General features: G+C 52.6%; 4 protein-coding genes across 4 annotated transcripts; 2 read left to right on the top strand and 2 right to left on the bottom strand.

Moving 5' to 3' along the window:
* Nucleotides 1–2,479: 2,479 nt before the first annotated feature.
* Nucleotides 2,480–5,682, bottom strand: BDZ83DRAFT_652813 (uncharacterized protein; the record flags this gene model as incomplete). The annotated part of the gene is given in 7 exon segments (XM_060510557.1): nucleotides 2,480–2,772; nucleotides 3,227–3,366; nucleotides 3,726–3,954; nucleotides 4,422–4,497; nucleotides 4,513–4,794; nucleotides 5,003–5,063; nucleotides 5,507–5,682. 7 exon segments carry the CDS (start codon nucleotides 5,680–5,682, stop codon nucleotides 2,480–2,482), a joined length of 1,257 nt encoding a protein of 418 aa, XP_060363800.1.
* A 148-nt stretch (nucleotides 5,683–5,830) lies between these two features.
* On the top strand, nucleotides 5,831–7,446 carry BDZ83DRAFT_383882 (G-protein coupled receptor). The gene is made up of 3 exons (XM_060502728.1): nucleotides 5,831–6,275; nucleotides 6,322–6,588; nucleotides 6,633–7,446. Exons 1-3 carry the CDS (start codon nucleotides 6,001–6,003, stop codon nucleotides 7,432–7,434), a joined length of 1,344 nt encoding a protein of 447 aa, XP_060363801.1. The 5' UTR covers nucleotides 5,831–6,000; the 3' UTR covers nucleotides 7,435–7,446.
* Nucleotides 7,447–11,116: 3,670 nt separating this feature from the next.
* Nucleotides 11,117–12,462, top strand: BDZ83DRAFT_753249 (uncharacterized protein; the record flags this gene model as incomplete). The annotated part of the gene is made up of 2 exons (XM_060514333.1): nucleotides 11,117–11,311; nucleotides 12,373–12,462. The coding sequence occupies 2 exons, from the start codon at nucleotides 11,117–11,119 to the stop codon at nucleotides 12,460–12,462; spliced, it is 285 nt and encodes a 94-aa protein (XP_060363802.1).
* A 123-nt stretch (nucleotides 12,463–12,585) lies between these two features.
* On the bottom strand, nucleotides 12,586–15,037 carry BDZ83DRAFT_383914 (uncharacterized protein). The gene is made up of 4 exons (XM_060502729.1): nucleotides 14,313–15,037; nucleotides 13,991–14,255; nucleotides 13,431–13,942; nucleotides 12,586–13,381 (listed from the first exon to the last, which is right to left on the bottom strand). The coding sequence occupies exons 1-4, from the start codon at nucleotides 14,716–14,718 to the stop codon at nucleotides 12,696–12,698; spliced, it is 1,869 nt and encodes a 622-aa protein (XP_060363803.1). The 5' UTR covers nucleotides 14,719–15,037; the 3' UTR covers nucleotides 12,586–12,695.
* Between the last annotated feature and the right edge of the window lie 3,919 nt (nucleotides 15,038–18,956).

Consider the following 18,956-nt stretch of genomic DNA (forward strand, 5'->3'; position numbering starts at 1 on the left):
GCCAGGCCTCACAAAGGTTCAACAGTGATGAGGTGAGGCTCCTCTCCCGTTGTGACTTCTTGGGATGACATGTCGTTTCTATCCCCTTCCAGCAAAATACTTCAAAGAAGCAGCATCCTTTTGCTTCGATGGCCCTGACTGAGACATGAGACAAAGCCTACTCCAGCATTTCGAATCGCCAAGGCCAAGACTTTGATCAGCTATTGCTTTCTGACGAGTTCTGACAGGCATAAGTGGACCTGAAATTCCAGAGGAGAGCTATGGATTGGCGTTGTAAGTCAAAAGGATCACCGGTAACACTGCCTACTCCATACTTCAATTACCAGTCTGAAAATGCCCAATCCAAACTTATTTCACTGCCAATTCAAAAGCAATAGTTCCATTTGACTTTATCAAGCTATCTCCCGTTTGAATTTCCTTCGACACAAAGATTGACCACGAGATTGAACAACGATCGCAATACTACGATTGAGGCATAATCCGACTATCACGGCGCCACTGCTTCGGTCATACTGAACCAGGCTTAGATTCGCCGAAAGAAAGACCGACCTTCATTGAGCGCTAGAATTCACTAAGGAGTTGGCTCGCGGCTGGTCTAGACTCTGGAAGACCCAGATAGTGCTAGGGTAGAGTGTAGATCAACGGTCAACCGACCGACGACGAGTATGTCTCGAAATTTGGACTGCTTGTTTTACTTCGGCGATTGAAGACTTCGCATGTCGACTGGAGCAGTCCGCCTCGTCCTTTTGCCCAGAACAGTCCAAACAACCGAGCCGTGCCTCTCTACATTGGCCACATATCAGGGGTTTCTATCCGAACGCCAAGTTGCGTTTCCCTAGCAGCTGGGTATAACGGGACGACAAGCCGAGGAAGACTTACAAAAAAAACAGGTCTGGGCACAAGAGTATGTTGGAAGCCTCGGACTCGCCATGACCAAATACACCTAGGAACTAGATGCCCTTCGCCGCAATGTGCAATATGACGACAGCTCTGCACCCCTGGGCTTCTCTCGGCTTCCTTTGGATCCCGTCAACCAGGCCCTTGCTACCTCTAGCCTCCTTCAGTCACTAACCATGGCCTTCATATCTGTCCCCGCGTGGTTGGATCAGAAAGAGGGGGAACATCGAATCCCAACCCCTAGAGAATACCACCGATTCAGCTTGCATCCGTCAAAGCGACCTCGGAGTAAATGCTCAAATTTCGCGAATGTCGCCGTGGTGGCGTACACACCCCTGATAGATGCGTTGCCCTCCTTTCCCGAAAAGAATCATTCGGGTCTATGTATTACCCCAGACGCTAGCGCTGTCAAGAAAGCGGCACGTTGATTAAACCAGCCACCCAATGAGGCAGTTGGCTCGTGTGTGTCCCGTCTTCTTGTGAGGGCTGAATTACAACACCAGAGACTGCAAAGAGGAGAGTTGAGCGAGGGGGGTTCTCTGTTACCGATACCTGTTGCCTACCACCAAAGTGGCTCTGAAGGTCACTCTCAAACTTGGGCGAGGCTTTTCTTGGGCCAGAAACCAGGATACGGAACGATGACTTCTCCTTCTCGCTCTTCGTCAACCTTTGTCTGGGTCTGGAGTGATCTGTGGACAAGGACGTGAAGGCGGCTGCAACAAGCGAAGAATCTACCTAGGTAGATGCGCGCCTTTGGATCACGACCTTCAGCATTTACCATCCAGACCTCGCTCAGCCGTTCCTTCCCACCTCTACGTCCCTCCTTCCTCAACCCCACCTCAATCCTATTCCCGTCACCAGCACAGCAGCGCCCGTCTAGGTCGGCGAGGTCAGGTCAAGCTGTGTGCGAGGTCGTCGAAAGGTCAAATAAACAAATACTCCCATGAAGTCAGAGTCCAGGTTGACTAAGGGGCGCGCTGTTCGAGTCCGGGCAGGGGCGTGAATAATAAGGTCAGTACTCCCCCTCCTTCCTCTCGTTTATTCTTTTTGTATAATGTCCAGACCGCCAGACGACGAGACCACCAGAGCAAGTGAAGCCAGCGACAGGGAGGTCGGACAAAGTCGTCACCAGCCAGCAGGACAGCAGGGAGGGCTATATCAGAGTGCGTAAGGTATCTGCTCGAATTTTATGGCTCAAACGGGCATCGACACCACCGCCCCGGCTGGGTCGGTAATGGAAAGCTCTCCTACGCGGCGTTGTGGCGGCTCATGTCAATTCTGACGGGAACGCACAGACGAGAACCCCGAACGGACGGCCAGGTTCAGCTCCTTCGATCACGCATATTGCGCATCAAGGGCAGACCCTTGAAGCAGGCAAGTCTGGGGTAAGAGAGCAGGTGTGGTCGACCGTCGACATTTTGTGACTAGTGTGGTCTGGAACTGCTGTAGTTATCTGTATCCGTAAACTATACGGAAAAGTGAGGGGTTTTAATAAAGGCATTAGTGAAAAAAATTGGGATTGGACTCTCTCTATGTTACCACACGCTAGGCTTCTCTATGTTTCTCCGCAATCTGCCCAGCTTTACTTTGTCGAGTCATCCAGATCCATAGATCCGTCGCCCTGGGGCGGAGGGTTGTATACCAACAATATGTTAGAGTTCGACCGCATAGTACCTTCCCACGAGAAGCCAATACGAGAGGCCTGGTCGAGAAACCTCTGGGCATTTTGGGGAGAAGAGCCACTCTCAAGGCTATGATTAGCCGGGAACACGCCCTCAAGTCCGTCCAAGGTAGCAGTCTTGGAGCGCTGCGATCGATGAAACACAATTTGACCCCCTTCAGAGGCAATGGACTGCCGGCACCAAGACCTCGGATCTGTTGGAGGCAAAGGTAACATGGTTCGATGCCGTCAGTGGCAACCAGCCTCGGACAACTCTCTTGTCCGGATTCCAAACAAAGCCCCTTCACCAGTGGATTATAATAACGGGACAATCGAGGTTACGATCCGCCGCGGCGAAAGGCTTTGCACCGAGGATCGAGGCTGGCCAACGACAACGAAGAGCTCAAAGAAAAAGGTAAAGCAGGTAGCCAGAGTCGCAGAGGTGCGGCATAAGCCGGTAAATTAAGCTGATGAATGAAGACCAGCTTGGGCTAGGCCCTATGGACGGGACCCGCGTGTTGGCTTTGCCATGGTTGGACTCTTGGAAGGCCGGCGTGTTTGACTTGAAAAGCTTGGTGGTTGCCGATTCCCACGGAAATCTGTGCGGTACGTACCGATGCTCGGAAGAGAGCCCCACTTCCCCCGCTTGGGATAGGCAGGAACAGGCACCTTGGTCCTGGGGAATGAGTGGTGCAGTGTTGGGGTAAATATGGGTAAATTCCCCATCTTCAATGCCACCCTTCCTGCCTTCGTTGTCACCACCAGAAACCTCCCGCCCAGTGGCCTCCTTCTCTTTGGGTCCTGACTTCCTATTCGTACACAGTAGGCTCCTGGCACCTGCTGCTTCGCTCCGGTCGACCGCACCCAACCAAGTTCATCTCGGAGCATGCACTGTAGCACTGCAGATTCACGAGTCTCCCTCCCCAGACTTTGCCTTCTTCATGCATTTTAACCCTTCTAGGCTTCTACGCCTCCCATCCTCCGGGCTTTGGCAGGCCTGGTAGCTAATCAGCGTCCATCCAGATCCTCCAACAGACACCTCGGTACGGCCGTACTATCCCGTCTGGGTCTCCAAACGACGGCACAGCTTGTGCCTAATTGTGAAGTGGCTGTCTGAAACTGGGGTCGGTCAAAATCAATCTGAGCTTCGTGGCCGAGGTCCAGCTACCTAGGTCTCTCATCACCGCGTGGTATCGTCCAGTTCAACAACCCATTCCAACAGCCATCTTCCACAGATCTGTCTCTGGCGTGTGGCTTGGCACCGAGCAGTCGGAACCACGAATTTCGCAGACGGCGCGGCGCTGGAAAGTCTCGCTCGTCCCATCTCAAACCCATAGGAGACCACACTCCAGACGACATCACGCCGCCGTCGCCTTCGTCTCTGTTTTGATTCCATCCTACGAGCACCCGTTCACCATCAGCTCGGAGACATTGTCGATCATGGCGCTCCCCACGTGGGCGAAGCTTCCACCGTGCCGCCAGCCGGTCTGAGAAATGTTGGGACAAAGCAGCAGCCAGCCAGCAAAATCGACGGCATTTCGAGTCATTGTGGCTGGCCGTCAAGCTATTTTCATCTCAATGATGAATTCTTTGAAAGGCCCTGCGCGAACCAACGACTGCATACTGACCGTTGCGTCCCGAAACGGAATGGCTCCCCATCTCAAGGTCAGAGATCAGTCTTTGTTCATACCTGATTCACCATGGCTGTGTCACCAGCGCATCGGATGATACGGTGAAAGCAACGCGGACGTCAGCCTTCGCTAGCTGCCGCCTTCCACAGCGTGGCAATGCTCTCTAAATTGGATGGTGCTGTACGGAACTCTGCAGCAGAACGTCAGCGCCCACGGCCCGTTTCCAACAGCACCATCCGAGGGTTGCAGAATGACACCCTTCTGCGGCTTAAGCACTTCGTTGAAAGCAAGGCCAACTAGCCCTACAGTCTATGGAAAACTCACAATTTCCTCGAGTCGTAATCCCGACTCTTTTATCGCAACTACCCTGCTAGTCTTCATGGGGTCAGCAAACACGAGCTCCCTTTGGTCCAAAGACGCCACATCCAAATTACAGCCCTCGATCCCTGGTTTGCGGTGGCTTGACAAGGGTTTCACTAGGAGGATAGAAGTCGAGAGAGGCATCGGCCAGGAGGCGCCTGAGTGCCAGACAGTTTGGGGTTTGGAACCGTGGTACCCTTCCGCCGACCATCCCGCCGCCTTGACCATGATTTGCACGTCCAAGCTCTGCGAGAAAACATGATATTTCCGCCTGAAGTACATGGCTGGCTTGGGTAGGATGACAAGCTCCCATCACAATGCCAACTCAGGGGTATCCGGTCACCATGAGGAGGCCACGCGGTGAGGGAGGATGGCGACGGCCATCACTCAGGGAGTTCAGAAATTGATGGCAATTTTGTTCAACGAAAACGCTCGGGCACTGCAGAATACCTACGGATATGCAGCTCGACAGCTCACCCACCCAACGAAGAACTTTGGCCCAGGGCCAGGGGAGCCTTGTAACGGTGCTGGTATAGGGAATCGCCCAGGGGCCCCTGGCGTCCCCAGGTTCGTCCGACCCCGCGCCAAGCTGGTTCCAGTGGGTCCGGATGCGGCGAGCTAAGTCCTTCACTTGGCCTGTTCCAGCTTCGACAACATCCTTCCTCTAAACCCCCTAGTGCCCTCTCACTTCTCTTCACGCGGACATGGCGACCACACCAAATCTCCAGCAATTGCCAGGTATCTCTACTGCGTAGTGTCTTCTCTCCCGTGGTTCTCTGCCCAAGAGGGTGTCCAGGAGGGTGCTCACGTACTTACACGCCCCGGTCCCAACATGGAACATGGTCTCGACAGCATCCTGGCCAATCCGGCCCTACACAGCCCCTGCTACACGCCATGCAAAGGCCCAGGGCCTGCGGCGCCGACGAGTTGATGACTGGCTCCTTTCCTCTTTTCTTACATTTTACCGTCGTTGCCATCATCTTCGATTCCGTCTTCTACGCCTTTTCCGGACCATGTTGATTCTCGTTTCTCGACAATTCGGTTCCTGGATTCTGGCTCAGCACATCCGCTTGTGCTCTCCTGCAGACCATCCCGGTCAGGAGTTTGCATAGAATCTTGATAGGAAGTTGACATATTGGACCGCCCCTATTGGGTTGGGCAACGCCTTTACAACCCGTTGCTCGTCAGAGCTGTCGCTACTTTCGTTGGCTGGGACCATTTAGTGAGGGGGGTCAGTGTACTTGAACGGTTGGCCGTCCACCATTTCACGAAACCTATTTGCAACATTTCGAGCAAGGCCCACGACCAAAGTCGTCGACAATCACTATCACTTGTTCAAAACATCGCTGGTTGCCGTCAACGCAGACACCAGTCCGACGTTGTTTCGTACCGTGTAAATCGACCCGACCACACAAAGGACCTCTGCCGGTACCGTAGACTACCATCGACAACATGGACGCACCGCAAGAGAAGGCCAACTTGGACAAAGGAGACCTCGACCTTCTCAGCATCATAGAACGGACCTGCTCGGTCTTCTCGCTGCTGGGATGTGTATTCATCATTGTCACATTTTGCTCGTCTAGAGCGTTCCACAAGCCCATCAATCGGCTCGTATTCTTCGCTTCCTTTGGAAATACGATGACGAACGTTGGCACGCTAATGGCGAGGTCCTACATTGGTTCTCCGGACTCGCCAGGCTGCCAGCTTCAGGCCTTTTTGGTTCAAATGTTGGTACACTGGCCCCGCTACAGGTTCTCGTCTAACACACTGAAGGTTCATGCCGGCTGATGCATTTTGGACACTTACTATGGCCATCAACGTCTACCTGACGTTCTACTACAAGTTCGACGCCGAAAGACTACGGAGAATGGAGATACCGTATCTTGTTTGCTGTTATGGAATTCCCTTCATCCCAGCACTGGTCTATGTCTTTGTCAGGAACGGCGATGGATTGAGGGTCTATGGCAACGCGACATTATGGTGCTGGATTCGACCTGAGTGGGAGATCTGGCGCATTCTAACATTCTACGGACCCGTTTGGTAGGTTCATTTCTCGCTTCAATTGGGTTTTGCTAATTGTCCAGGATTGCAATTTTGATCACTTTCTTCATCTACATCCGCGCGGGCCGAGAAATTTACCAAAAGCGAAAGCAGCTTCACAATTTCAGCTCCTCGGACCACGACCAAATGAACTCGTTCCACGACGTTCTAACCTCGGTGAAAACGACCGAAGTCTACGTCACCTCGGAAGCGATGGATCAGCCTCAGGGTTCTATTGGTCTTGCCACAGTGGGAAGACGTGGCTCGGAAGCTGGGCCAGTCCCACGACTACCCAACGCTGCTTACTCTGTCAGCATTTCTGCCAATCGCTATAGCCGCAATGAATCACAAGCAGAAGCGGCTGTCCCGCCTGCCGAAAGTAACACGGCGGATGCTTCCGCCCAGCGGCCGATGAACTCTGCTCGTCGACGCAACTACGAGCTCAACAACGCGGCTTGGTCTTACACCAAATGTTCGATCCTGTTCTTCACAGTCATCTTGATCACCTGGGTCCCGTCGAGTGCCAACCGCGTCTACTCGGTCATTCACACCAAGGAGTCTTCGACGCCGCTTGAGTTTATGAGTGCCTTCGTTCTTCCGCTTCAGGGCTTCTGGAATGCGCTCATCTACGTGGTGACTTCATGGAAGGCCTGCAAGACGCTATGGACCGATATTAAGTATTCGTCTCGACGGCCAGATGTGACGGAAATTGTGGGCAGTTTCAGGCACAGCGACCAGTTCAAGATCCCGAGCCAGAACCGCAGGACAAAAAACTACGAGAGTGAAAGCATAACGGAGCTTACGAATAGTCGACCGGTTTCAAATGAGCAGGCATCGCGGTCGTAGTGTATGTAGGAGATGCGCCCTTGTCACGATAGCGAAACGATTTCTTGTGGATGATACCCCGAAGCCATGTTGTTGTTTTGGGAGGCCCTGCCGCGGAAGCAGATTTCAATTTGTTGCTTTTGAGGGGCATTTGTTGCGTTGGCATGCCCCAGCTGAATATTTATAATGATCTTGTCTGTAAAACTCGTTGGTTGTAGATAACACATCATTTATTGTTCATTTGTCACTCTGCAGAACTTCAGTATCTTCGCCTTGTGAAATCTCCTTGATGTAAAGTCTCTTGGCGGACTCGTTGTCTCTAGCAAATGTATTTTGCCCACAACGCCATGAAAAAGACGCCATTGGGACTGGCGCTTACGACCAGACGGACTAACTCGAGAGGAGAGGAAGCGCATTCAGCTTCCACGTGCCGTCCGTCCCAAAGACTCAGATGGGTTCCTGCATTTTTCCAACGGCGCGCTCCTCCTCGGGTAGTCTAAGTCTGCACTTGGGTTTTTCGTCTCGTCTTGGTGTTGTCTGGTCTCGTCTCAGGGCACTACGCGCGCGCAGGAGCCGTGCCGTGTAAGCAGAGCACGTAAGTATGACATGTTGCGTATATTGCTTGGGCTTTTTTCTCTTTCTAGTTGCAGAGAACGTAATGGATCGACACTCCCAGCGGTCCGTGAGCTCAGAAATTGTTCCAGGCGCACGTTTCTCGGGGCGGTGCGTGTTCTATTAAGACAGCTGCGCGCAAGCAGAGCTGAGCAAACACCTCGTGGTCCCTTTCCAGGGTGCCAGGTTCCCGGCACTTCACGTCTGTCGTTTGGTCATGCAGACGGCTGCAGGGACGCCGGGGTTGTCTGTGTCTTTTTTCCTCTTCCTGCCTTGCGATATTCGGGTCCGTCTTCTTTGGTCTCTTGAGTGATGAGTCTTGTGTTGCAACCTCGTCTGGACTTACTGTCGGTGTTTCTGCGGCTGGCTGATCTCTTCTCAGGGGCACTCATCCATCCTAGCTGGGAGCATCTTCACGCAGGATTGCTGGGAAAGAAGTCTTTAGTCATGACTGACGAAAATTCGCTCAGTCTATTGCTTTTGAGTTTGACTGTGCTTGTCGCTGATGAAGATTTTAGTCAATTACAATTCAAGAGAAGGACAGACAGAGAAAATCACGGATACACCGCCCCCCTTACCCTCTGGGACGAAGTCTACATCGGACTTGGGGTTGCAGAGAAGATGGAGCAAATTGCCCTAGTACCATTGCATTCCCATTCCCAATTCCCACACAAACCCACTTTCCCAGCCCAGTGGGTTTCTGGAGAAAAAAAGGTCCCACGCAATGCCGCAATGCCAAGTTGGAGGGGAACCTTGGCGGCGCGCATGCAGGGGCATACAGGGATCACTGTATGTACTTCTGAAGTTGGCCTGATTGACAATCACCTCGTCCTCAGTAATGGCTGCGGGAATAAAAGAGAAATGGGGAGCGTGGGGGAAGTTGATGCTTGGTAAACTTGGCGATGCCGTCTCGGGCGGGTTTACTTCCCCGAAACTTGGCTTCACTGCAAGAGGAAACCTCAAGCTTTGTGTGCTCTTCCATTGCATCTGCCCTGGTTCGGTTTGCCTGCGTTGCCTCAAAATGATACCGTGTTGAACACCCTGGCCTCGGAGTCAGAGGCGATGTTGGTCTTGGAGTGTGGACTTGGCGGTTTGCTTCGTCTTCATCACTAGCCAGCAATATTCTCGTCAACACAAACACATTTTGGAAGTCACTGTTCTTGCTATTAGGAGCCACCCTTCTTAGCCTGCCCTGCCTTTTGTCCTGACGGCGGCTCGACAAGCATTTCAATCCTTGTCGCCCTATACCTTCAACGTCAAACTATTACTCTATTCGTACATAACAGACACCACAAGCTTAGGGCGGGTTGTGGTCCGTGGAGAGACCATCAAGACAAATGACAGCAACCACCAATTTAATGTAACCAAACAACAAGAAATGCCGCGGTCGAAGATCCGATCCTCTTCGAGAAACGGGACTATTGAATCCATTATCTAGTGTAAGAAGCCGCATGCAAGGCCATGCAGGCATGTGGACAGTAGTATCCGTAGTCGAAAATTCCCCGACGAGCAACATTTGACGATACCACGGTAGTACGGCACTTGTTCTCTTTTGAATGGTGAACCCTTCCCGACGATCCCGTTTCATCTGCCGTCACGGTTGCTTTCTGGAGTCTGGATCACACGATTTCGAAATGCATGTCTAAGCTACGGTGGAACGGACGCAGCTTTGGGTTTTCGTTTCTACGTGGCTGATTTTTCTTCCCGCGCGTAGGTTGAGGCCGAGTATCCGGGAGTAAGTGAAACCGCACGCGCTCTTGTTCATCGTGATCCTCTTGTGTGGAGAGTGGTGGTCGGTTGGTTCCCCTTGCATCGTCTGTCGCCGGCAGTCATATATTCCCGTGCTATTTTCCAAGATCTACCCATTTCTTCTTTTTTTTCGTCGATGACGATGTGACTCAGGTAATCAACGACACAACGGGCCACCAGACCGAGACATCCACTCCGATAAAGCAACGACGGTTCCTCACGGCCCGGTGTAATATGTACGAAGATGCCCGCCCTGCAGCCTAGGTACAGTAAAAGCATCGCGCGGGGCGCAGGTCACTACAATTCGAAAATTACAACCACAGGATCAACATCCCCCCAACTTCAGAGATAATCAAGTCGTGGCGGGATGAATACCGTCTCCCCGAGTCCCGAGGCAAAAACTTCCTGGTATTTGCCCCTCCATCTCAACAGACACTCAGGGTTATGAGATCTAGGGCGTTCTTCAACGGCAGTGGCTGCTCCTAGCAAGCCCTGTTTTTGGGGCTATTTCTTACCAGGGAAACGTCAAAGCGCAAGAAGTACCGCATTCTCTGAGGCGGAAGGCGTGTACCTTACAAATCGTACGACTTGCTTTTTTGCATCTTTGTGGCCGTAAGGTAATCGAATCGTCTCGGTGCGGTATAGTACGGTAATGCAACAGAGAAGGGGGCTGTATCCTCGTCTTCTCGTAGGTCATGACTTTCCCTACTGTTTTTTATTTTTTATTTTTATATTTTTTAGAGATGGCATGAGTGCAAACGGAGCCAGGTTGGAGTTGAAGAGGTTACAGATATCCCACCAAGCAGCGCTCTTGTTTTGCACTGCGCTGTATTATTCATCTCCCCTCCAGCCAGGTGCAGATGGACTTGGCTTCATATCCACCATCTAGTCTTCCCGTGCGATGGTCTTTGCGAATAAAGAAACTGCGAGCTTGGAAGCTTCATAACCTTGTCCCTTGTCGGCAGTATCGTCGAAATATATCTCCCACCGACTGCGTTTTTGAGCCTTTTGCAACTAGATGAATGGTTGCTATCTGCCTGAAGTGACACTATGTGCCACGAATAGTAACCCAAGGTCGGCAAACCGCTCCAGTCCGCAAAGGTTGAACAGCCGTCGCTGTTCTCGATGGAGTATAGTATAGATGAAAGCCTTGAGGAGATATAAAATTTTCCTTTCATATCTTTGATAAACCCATGAAAAGAAGAGAAACCATCAAACTGGCATAAGCACAACGTATCTAGAAACACTCAGACAACAGAGCATCATCTCATCCGCTTCCACTCGACCTTAATTCCGCATATAACCGTCTTCCAAACTGTATCTTCATCACTTCTCCTTCAAGATGCCCCTCTTAGCAACTTTTCTAGCCGTTACCCTAGTCAGCCTCTACACAGCAGGCTTCGCAACAATCGTCATATTCGATCACAACGATAAGAAAACCTCCAAAGTGGATGAGGAGACCGAAGAACTACTCGAGAAGAGAGAAGATGAGAACGAGGGATTCCTCGAGAAGCGAGAAGAAGATGTCAGCCCCGAGGTATTGTGAACCCACGTCAGCCCTCCCTCCTCCTCCCACCGCCGCTTTCGCGTCTGCTTGAGAACCTGATAGAAACACATTTTACCAACGTCCAAGAAAAAGCCTACGACCTTGAGACGGTGTGAATACGATTGTGATTATACCTTCGAGTATAGAGATAATCAACACTCACTTTCGGAAGGGGAATGGAGATATTGAGCGTCGAGGAAGATGATGAGAAGGATTCATGGAATTCCACAAAGCGTCAGCAAGCAATAGACAGCATTGGTTCACCATTAGTAAAAAAAATCCCGCGTCAGTCGATACCTCCCATCTATCTTTTTTCTTCACAAGGAGAGAAGGATGGAATGAACACGAGATAGGCGGATCATAGTGCCTTCAAAAATCCCCAAAAAGTATACGACCTCTCTTATTCATTGTTCGTGTTGCTAGTGTGTTACGAGTGTGTTGACTGTCCTTACTTCTGCCCCGTGAACTCGCGCATGCCCAATTTTCTCATCTTAACAGCATTCAGATGATAGAGAGTCCGGCCTCCAGCGTCTACCAAAACCATCAACAATATAAACGACATAACTCTCCAAAAGTTTCCCGCGATATAGAAACAAAACGAGTGGATAATGCGGGGACCAAGGGACCAGGATAAACCCTCGAATAGTGGTTTATCCAACCACCAGGGTCCCATCATCGTAGAAGCCCTTCCTCAGATAAGGGTTCCTGGACTTAATATGCGAGGGGATGCTAGGAACCTCTCTGCCCGATTAACCCGAAGTCACCTGTCATTAACTCATAGCCAGATGGAATCCAACAACTCTGCCACTTGCTCTTCTCTTTAGACGTGTCAACTTCGTAACCAGCATTGGGTATTCGAGTCATGCGGTCAAACTTTTGTGAAATCTTCGGGGACCTCGCCGTGGACGTTTCACCCTCAAAGGTTGGCAAGGCTGTTTGTTCCACGAGTGACATATACCGATTGACTTAGACCTCACCGTGTCGTCTCCATGATTCCAGTCTGTATAGTTCTGCTGCTAACATTGGGTACTCTTGCAAAGTAATAACTACAGCTGATTCCAACGTATAGTGGCAGCGCCATCTTCCGTAATGCTGTGGGCCCACCCGGCCTCTCAGAAGTCCCCAAGAAGCCCGATAAATGAGGGCACAGCGGCATACATAGAAAACCACACCGTGTCCCGTTGGATCCGTTTCCCAAGCCGATATGTAAAGCAAGTGGCTCTGTCGGCCATCCAGGGGGGTATTGTGAAAGAAATCTGGCCTCCAACGCCGTACCGAGGGAAACATCTCTGCTCCCTCAAAGTGACAAAAACATTCCATCCGTTTCTTTGTGATTCGCGAAAGAACCAAACAGTATATGACAGCGCAACTATCATTACGCTTCCTTGACTGCCTCAATGATGCTGTACTCCCACGCCGTCTTGAGCTGCTCGCACTCTTCCACAATTCTGGGGTTCTCCCACCACCACTGATCTGCAGTGATGTACTGTCCCCATACTTCCCTCCAGAGCATGCGACCGACGATACTGCGTAGCTCCTGCTTGACAGCCTTATCTGCAAGCACCTCGGCATCGGTCGTGGCCGTGTCTGGCCTGTCTGTTGGTGGTATGGCGGAAAACCTCACAGTGGTGATGGTACTGCCTTCAGCACGGAGGGAAGCATCTGCTAACCACAGAGGGAAGAGTTTGCTTGGGTTCATGCAGCGAAAGTTCTTCTCGAGGTTGAAGATGAGGTTTTCCTCAATCCACGAACGCATAAGAGGACCCAACGTACTCGTGACGGGAAGGGGGTCGATCAATGTAAGGTGGAAGGCACCACCGGCAGCGAGGCACCGGTGAACATTTTTGAGGAGACTGGGAACTTCAGGCGATGGCAGAAGCGCCGGCAGTGCCAACGAGTAGACTATGCCGAACAGGGATGGGGCCACTGGGAAGGCTGATGGCGAAATGGCAGGTACATTAACCGGGTGGATATTTGGAAAGAGTGTGTGAGACAGCGGCAACGAAGCCAGATGGTACACTTGCTTATTGAAGTGGACGGCGGCCAGGTATGAGGTTGTTGCTGTGCACGTTAGTCGGAGTAACCAAAGGTTGAGTTTGTCTCCACTTACCCTGAGTCTCGTAAAGCGCGAGGACCTTCTTCGCCTTGGCAGGAGTAATCTTGTTGGGGTGAGCCTTCGCTTGGTCCCCCTCCACTGGCTTGTCCATGTTGTGCAAAGAAGAAAGCACCCATCTCTTCTTTTCCATCTCAAGCTCCTTATAGAGGCTAGCATCGGTGGTCTCGCCCCAGACCTCTTTCAACCGCAAGAGGCGGATGCTGTGGCTGGCAGCGGCCATCCGCCTGATCTCACGCTGCATCCCGTTAAGATCCATGGACATGGCACATGCGGCATCAAGCTCTGGTGTCTCTTCAATGACTGCCTCGATCACTGGCGTTCGCACTTCCGGAGGTGGGCCGCAGTCCCACGCATCTGGTGGTCTCCAGGAGTCGGGATTGTTCGGCTTGAATGCCATCGACCATGAAGGAACTCGCCGTAATGAACGCTGTGGGCTAGGGTGGCCAGGGAAAAGGTTGACAGGCGAGTCGAGCATGGCCGGTGATATCATAGCTGTTACCGCGGGCCTACATTTTGTCAGTGATGATGCTGTAAGGGGATTGCGAGATACTCACTGCGCCGTTGGAGAACGCGGAGGTGTTGGAGGCTCCTCTTTAACCGGCTCAGCAGTGATGGTTATATGAGAGATCATGCCTGAGATGTCGTTTTCTATCGTCCGAGGCAGGATAGTGACCTCTGTGCTCTTGGTGATAAATGAGGTTGGGCCGAGGGTCTGGACGTAATGCTCTCTCTTTGCCGACGTCGACTCGGCGACCGACGTATTGCATGGAGATATCGGACCACCCACAGAGGTGTCTGTCCACTTGGAGAAAACAGAGTCTAGGAATCCTGAATATCAGTGAGCTGTGGCAAGCTTGTGGAAATGGGCCGGTCTACCTCTGTTGGATGAAATTGGTGAGTTCTGCTGTGACTCGACAGAATGTTGCTCTTGCGGCATGTAAGTGCGTTCGACCGTAGTGACGGGGCTGCATGGGAGCTCCGTGGGTAGTGGCGGTGGCTCCGAGACGGCCGACAATAGCGAGCCTCTGAATGTGCTATCAATGCTCGGGGCTTTGAGAGCGTGTGTGGTGGATGTTTTGGTGCTTGACGGCGTCAGTGTCCTCTTAAGACTCCTAGATCCGAAGAAGCTGAACGGTTTGTTGTCGGACGACGAAGAGCTGCGAGTGGACATGGAGCTCCTAGATGCCCTGGTCTTGTCCTTGTGCTCCCTCTCAACTGCTTTCCTCTCGCGGTGCTCCTTCCTAGACTCCCTGTCGGGGTCCGTCCACACGACTTCCCACATTGCGAGTCCTTTCTCGTCGGTCCAAACAAGAGACGTGTGTTACAACAAAGATCCGAGTGACCAGAGGAGATGTTAGGGATGCTGGATATATACGGCCAGCCCACTTTGGTGCTGGTCGAGACGCAAAACTGTGAGCTTGAACCGGCCGATCAATCGCATGCCCGAAGTTCAGAAAACGGCGTGTTGCTGAATGTTCAGATCCTGTGGGGACCGAGGACGTAGTTCGTCTGATGATTGGTGTTGTGGAAGCGAGTGAGGATGAAGTTAAGATACAGTTGCGGTCGGCGATAGGAAGTCGCAGGGGTGAAAGGTTGAAAAGCTGCGATGACCGACAGCCTGGACCATGGAGGAGAGTCGGTCGAGGTTGAATAGGGAGAAAGATGCAAAAAATTGGATCGACGAGAGTGCCGTCTCAAGGGGGGGGGGGGAGATTCGACAAAGTGAAAAGGGAAGCCGACGTCGGCAGGTGGTGTACGGAGGAGATTGAATGTGGTGGTTGACTAAAGCCCAGGAAAGATGGCCGGAGAAGAAAAGGGCAGTCACGATGTGGCAGAAGGCAGGTGCAGTTCTGATTGAGAAGTACGCTAGTGTATCAGGAGAACCACGCGAAACCTGTATCAATTGGGAAGGCAGGAGACGTCAGGTATAGAATAGAGGCCGGGGGAAGGAAGGACCGAGGGAAGGCGAGGACGAGGACGTAGACGTGGACGCAAAGGTGTGGTATGCGAAGCTGCAGATAGATGGCAGTTGACAGTTGACGTGTGCGAGCGTCGCTTCCGGTTGTCGTCGTGCTTGTGCGGCAGCTGCAGGAGATTCGATACGCGCCGCAGATGCGAAATGCAACGTGAGGGATGACAACTCCAGGTCGAGATCCGGTGCGGCCGACGGCAACAACCTATGGATTTGAAAGTATGAAATGCGCAACCCACAAACGGGCCAGCTTCTCGATACTTGATGAAGAATGGAAAAAATGATACAAGAGCGGGAAGAGTGCGTCAGAGGAGAGTGAGTGGCCCGTTCCGAGAGATTTGTATTTGTACAAATTGGTAATTGATTTCTCTCTTCCAACAGGAACCAGGTTCGACAGTGTGTGATCGTGCGTGTCCGTCTGATTATGTACCGTGTCATGGATAGGATCAGGACACCAGTTGATACTCTTGGGCAAGCAGGTTGGTTAGCAAGCCGAGTCGGCGGTCGATCCAGCTCCAGTATGAATTTGTGCTCCCCGGCTTGTCCATATATCGAATTGGGACTAACACAGCCGGCTTTTTTTGAACCACCTTGGCCTTGGCTCCCCTCTCAATCTCGCCGATAGCCCATGCAGTCATCTGAGATTTTGTGGCGTCCTGCCGGTCGTGGCCCTGGGCCCCCCATCCATCTGGTCGTGCTGGTTTAGAATCATTGGACATTGATCGGCAAGTGTTTTTCATTGTCTCAATCCGTCTTGCTGCCGCGTTGCTTATTCCACCACCACCAGACAAGGGCGTCCCAGCCGGCATCGTCAACTTTGCCCTCGCCCACAGACAAGAGGTGACTGTACGCTCGAACTGCCAGTTGCACCAAGCACAGCAGCGGCGACTTGTGGAAGCCAACGTCAACGGGACGCAACGCGCCGTGCCACATTGGTGGAGGAAATATTGAGATGAATGCCCTTCTTCACGAACCGTTCCGAACCGTCAACGGGTTTCGCATTGTCAAACAGCAGAATTCCCTTGCCCGGCCTCCCTCGACTCCTGGCACGTTGCGACCCTCATTTTTGGCTCGTATGGAACGCAAAAGGGCAGGGAGACGAGGACGTGCTCATTGTGTCCTGCATTGCTGCCCCTGCCTCAAACACTCAAAGACGGCGCCTATGGAAGCTTTCAGCGAAAGGGACGGTGCGAAGCTTACGTTGTCGGCCACATGGCAAAACACATTGCTATCTTTGGGGGCTGTGGACTATCGACAAGTTCGCGCGTCGAGCTGCGTCTTTGTGGGAGCTAGCCGTATCTTTGGAATCCAAATTGCCTGGTGCATACCATTCATGCTGGACGAAAGTGTGCTAGCCATGCGATGGGGAAGCATCGGGGCCGTGTTTGCTTCCGTTCTTGCAAAGTGCCCTCGCACCATTGAAGACAGCTGCAAGCTGCCTTCTCGACTCAAGGCGGTGCCCCTCTCGATCCGCAGCGTAGCGGCAAGACCGGCGGGGAAGCCGTCGTACAGAATCTCTCCATGAGTCCATGACACACGCGGTAGTGTCGTCTTCAGCTGTCAACTGTGCAGTCTGGTAGCTCTGTAGGTCCCGGCAGACCGTCTTACGGGAGGTATCCGTCCATGTCGTCCGGGGATGTCCATGATCCCGGCGAGAAACGGACGATCCGGGCGATATGGTGGCATTGCAGCCTACACAGTACCCGCTCGAAGCGGATTCCAGAGACTCGGACCGGCAGACCGCTTGTTGGGAGCAGAGTGCAGACGATGATGAGGCGTCGTGGATGTGTGTATGTGAAGGGGTCCAGGGGGCCACTGGTCTGGGCAAACGTCAACACTTGAGCAGGGGCTGATAAGTGGCTAGCTACAAAGCCATGGCGGTGGCATCGTAGTCCGATGTTTGGTGTTGGCGTTGGAAGGCTCGCAAGACTGAACCTAAAGGTTAAGAGTGAGATGGAGTGCAAAGCAGGGGACGAGGGCCACTGGGATGTCGTCTGCAAGGTGAAAGAGTCGGGATCACAGATTGGACTCAGGGCGCGGGTGGATCTGCAGGGAGACGGCAATCCGGGGCAGGGCCACCCCTGAGGATTGCGAGATCTAAACCGTCTTGGGGGACAAAGTGGTTCGTGAGTGGTCAGGTTCCAGCTTCCCACTGCAGCGGTGCCGCTAGGGGGCCCGTGTCAGGGGACTTTGCAGTCTGCGGGGCACGTCCTGGCGGCCGTAACTGCTGGCAAGCCTTCCTTACCGCAGTACTTTAGTTACTTAGATGGTAACCTAAGGCACCTTAGTGGCCCAGGGACCACTCACGGCTCAGCGATGGCATCGTCCGGCCAAGCCCAACACGCCCAGGTGCGCCGCGGAGCGATCCGTGCCACCCTCCACCATCCTTTTCGCGGCTCACTTGGCCACTTTAAGCGAGTTTGCCAACCAACGACAATGGAAAGCAAACATATTTTCCCTTTTCTTATTCCAACAAAGACCCAATCCAACGAGGTCTCAAGCAGGTCCCAACTCAATTCCGGCCAGAGTCGGAGGGCCTTTGTAGTCCATCCACTTCCCGTTTGTGCCATTGAGAAGACTGTCTTGACTCTTGAGCCCTTGCTAGATGCGGCATACCTTACCCCCCAAAGGTCCGGTTTGCCAACCATCACCTGCGACCAACTCGAAATTGCCAACGGGCTTGACCACAAACATGTCCCAACATCTCCTAACGGTCTATCCATGGAGACCGGAGGAAGATCGAATCACGATAGCTCCAGCCCAACAAGCACGGAGCACCTCTCCCACGTGGTTTGACATTTTGGCCACGACGCTTCGGGCGTGGCCCAGGACCGACGTTAAACTCTCCGTAGTGCTGGACGATCAAGAAGCGAGCGAGCGAGGAAAAGAGCGGCCTTTTGTAGCAGTGCATGATGCGTAGGCAAGGTACGACGTGCGTATGTCTGAGTCTTCTGGAGCACTGGCCAGTGAAGAGGCCCTCAAGTCAGACTGATGACGGCTGTAGCACACGCAAGGTTAGCCGCAAAAGAGCAAACAGGTGATAGCTAAGCAATGGTCAGCAGGGGCTGATGCGAGAGCAGAACATTGTCACAAGCTCAATTTCGGTACAAGGACGAATTTCCCGCATATGATGCAAAGTACCGGTCACCGACCTTGGCGGTCCTATCAAGGAACTTCGAGACATGTCTCGCTTGCCAAGGTATGCACTGCAGCGGCCGCCTGCAGGCAAGAAATTGGCTCATGGTTGGGTTTCCCGTTGTTATTGGTTTATTATCTGGAAAGACGGCAAAGCTGAGCGGCCAGATGAAGAAAGGAATAGTCGGATAGGCCATTGGCTGCGGCTTGATCGATTATAGGGGACAGAGCTACGATGGCGAACGTTTCTGGACAGGCTTGGGCGATGGAGGGCTTGATTTCAAGGCCGATTGGGCGGTTTCCGATGATGAAGCTATCGCGACGACGTCCAACATCGACGATAAGGTCAGGAAGCAGGCGATTTCAGTGCTTCGTTCGGACGATGGCGTGGTTCTTCGGCAGTCCGAGCGATT

Source organism: Colletotrichum acutatum (assembly GCF_030867785.1).
Source record: "Colletotrichum acutatum strain CBS 112980 chromosome Unknown BDZ83scaffold_61, whole genome shotgun sequence".
Lineage (NCBI taxonomy): Eukaryota > Fungi > Ascomycota > Sordariomycetes > Glomerellales > Glomerellaceae > Colletotrichum > Colletotrichum acutatum.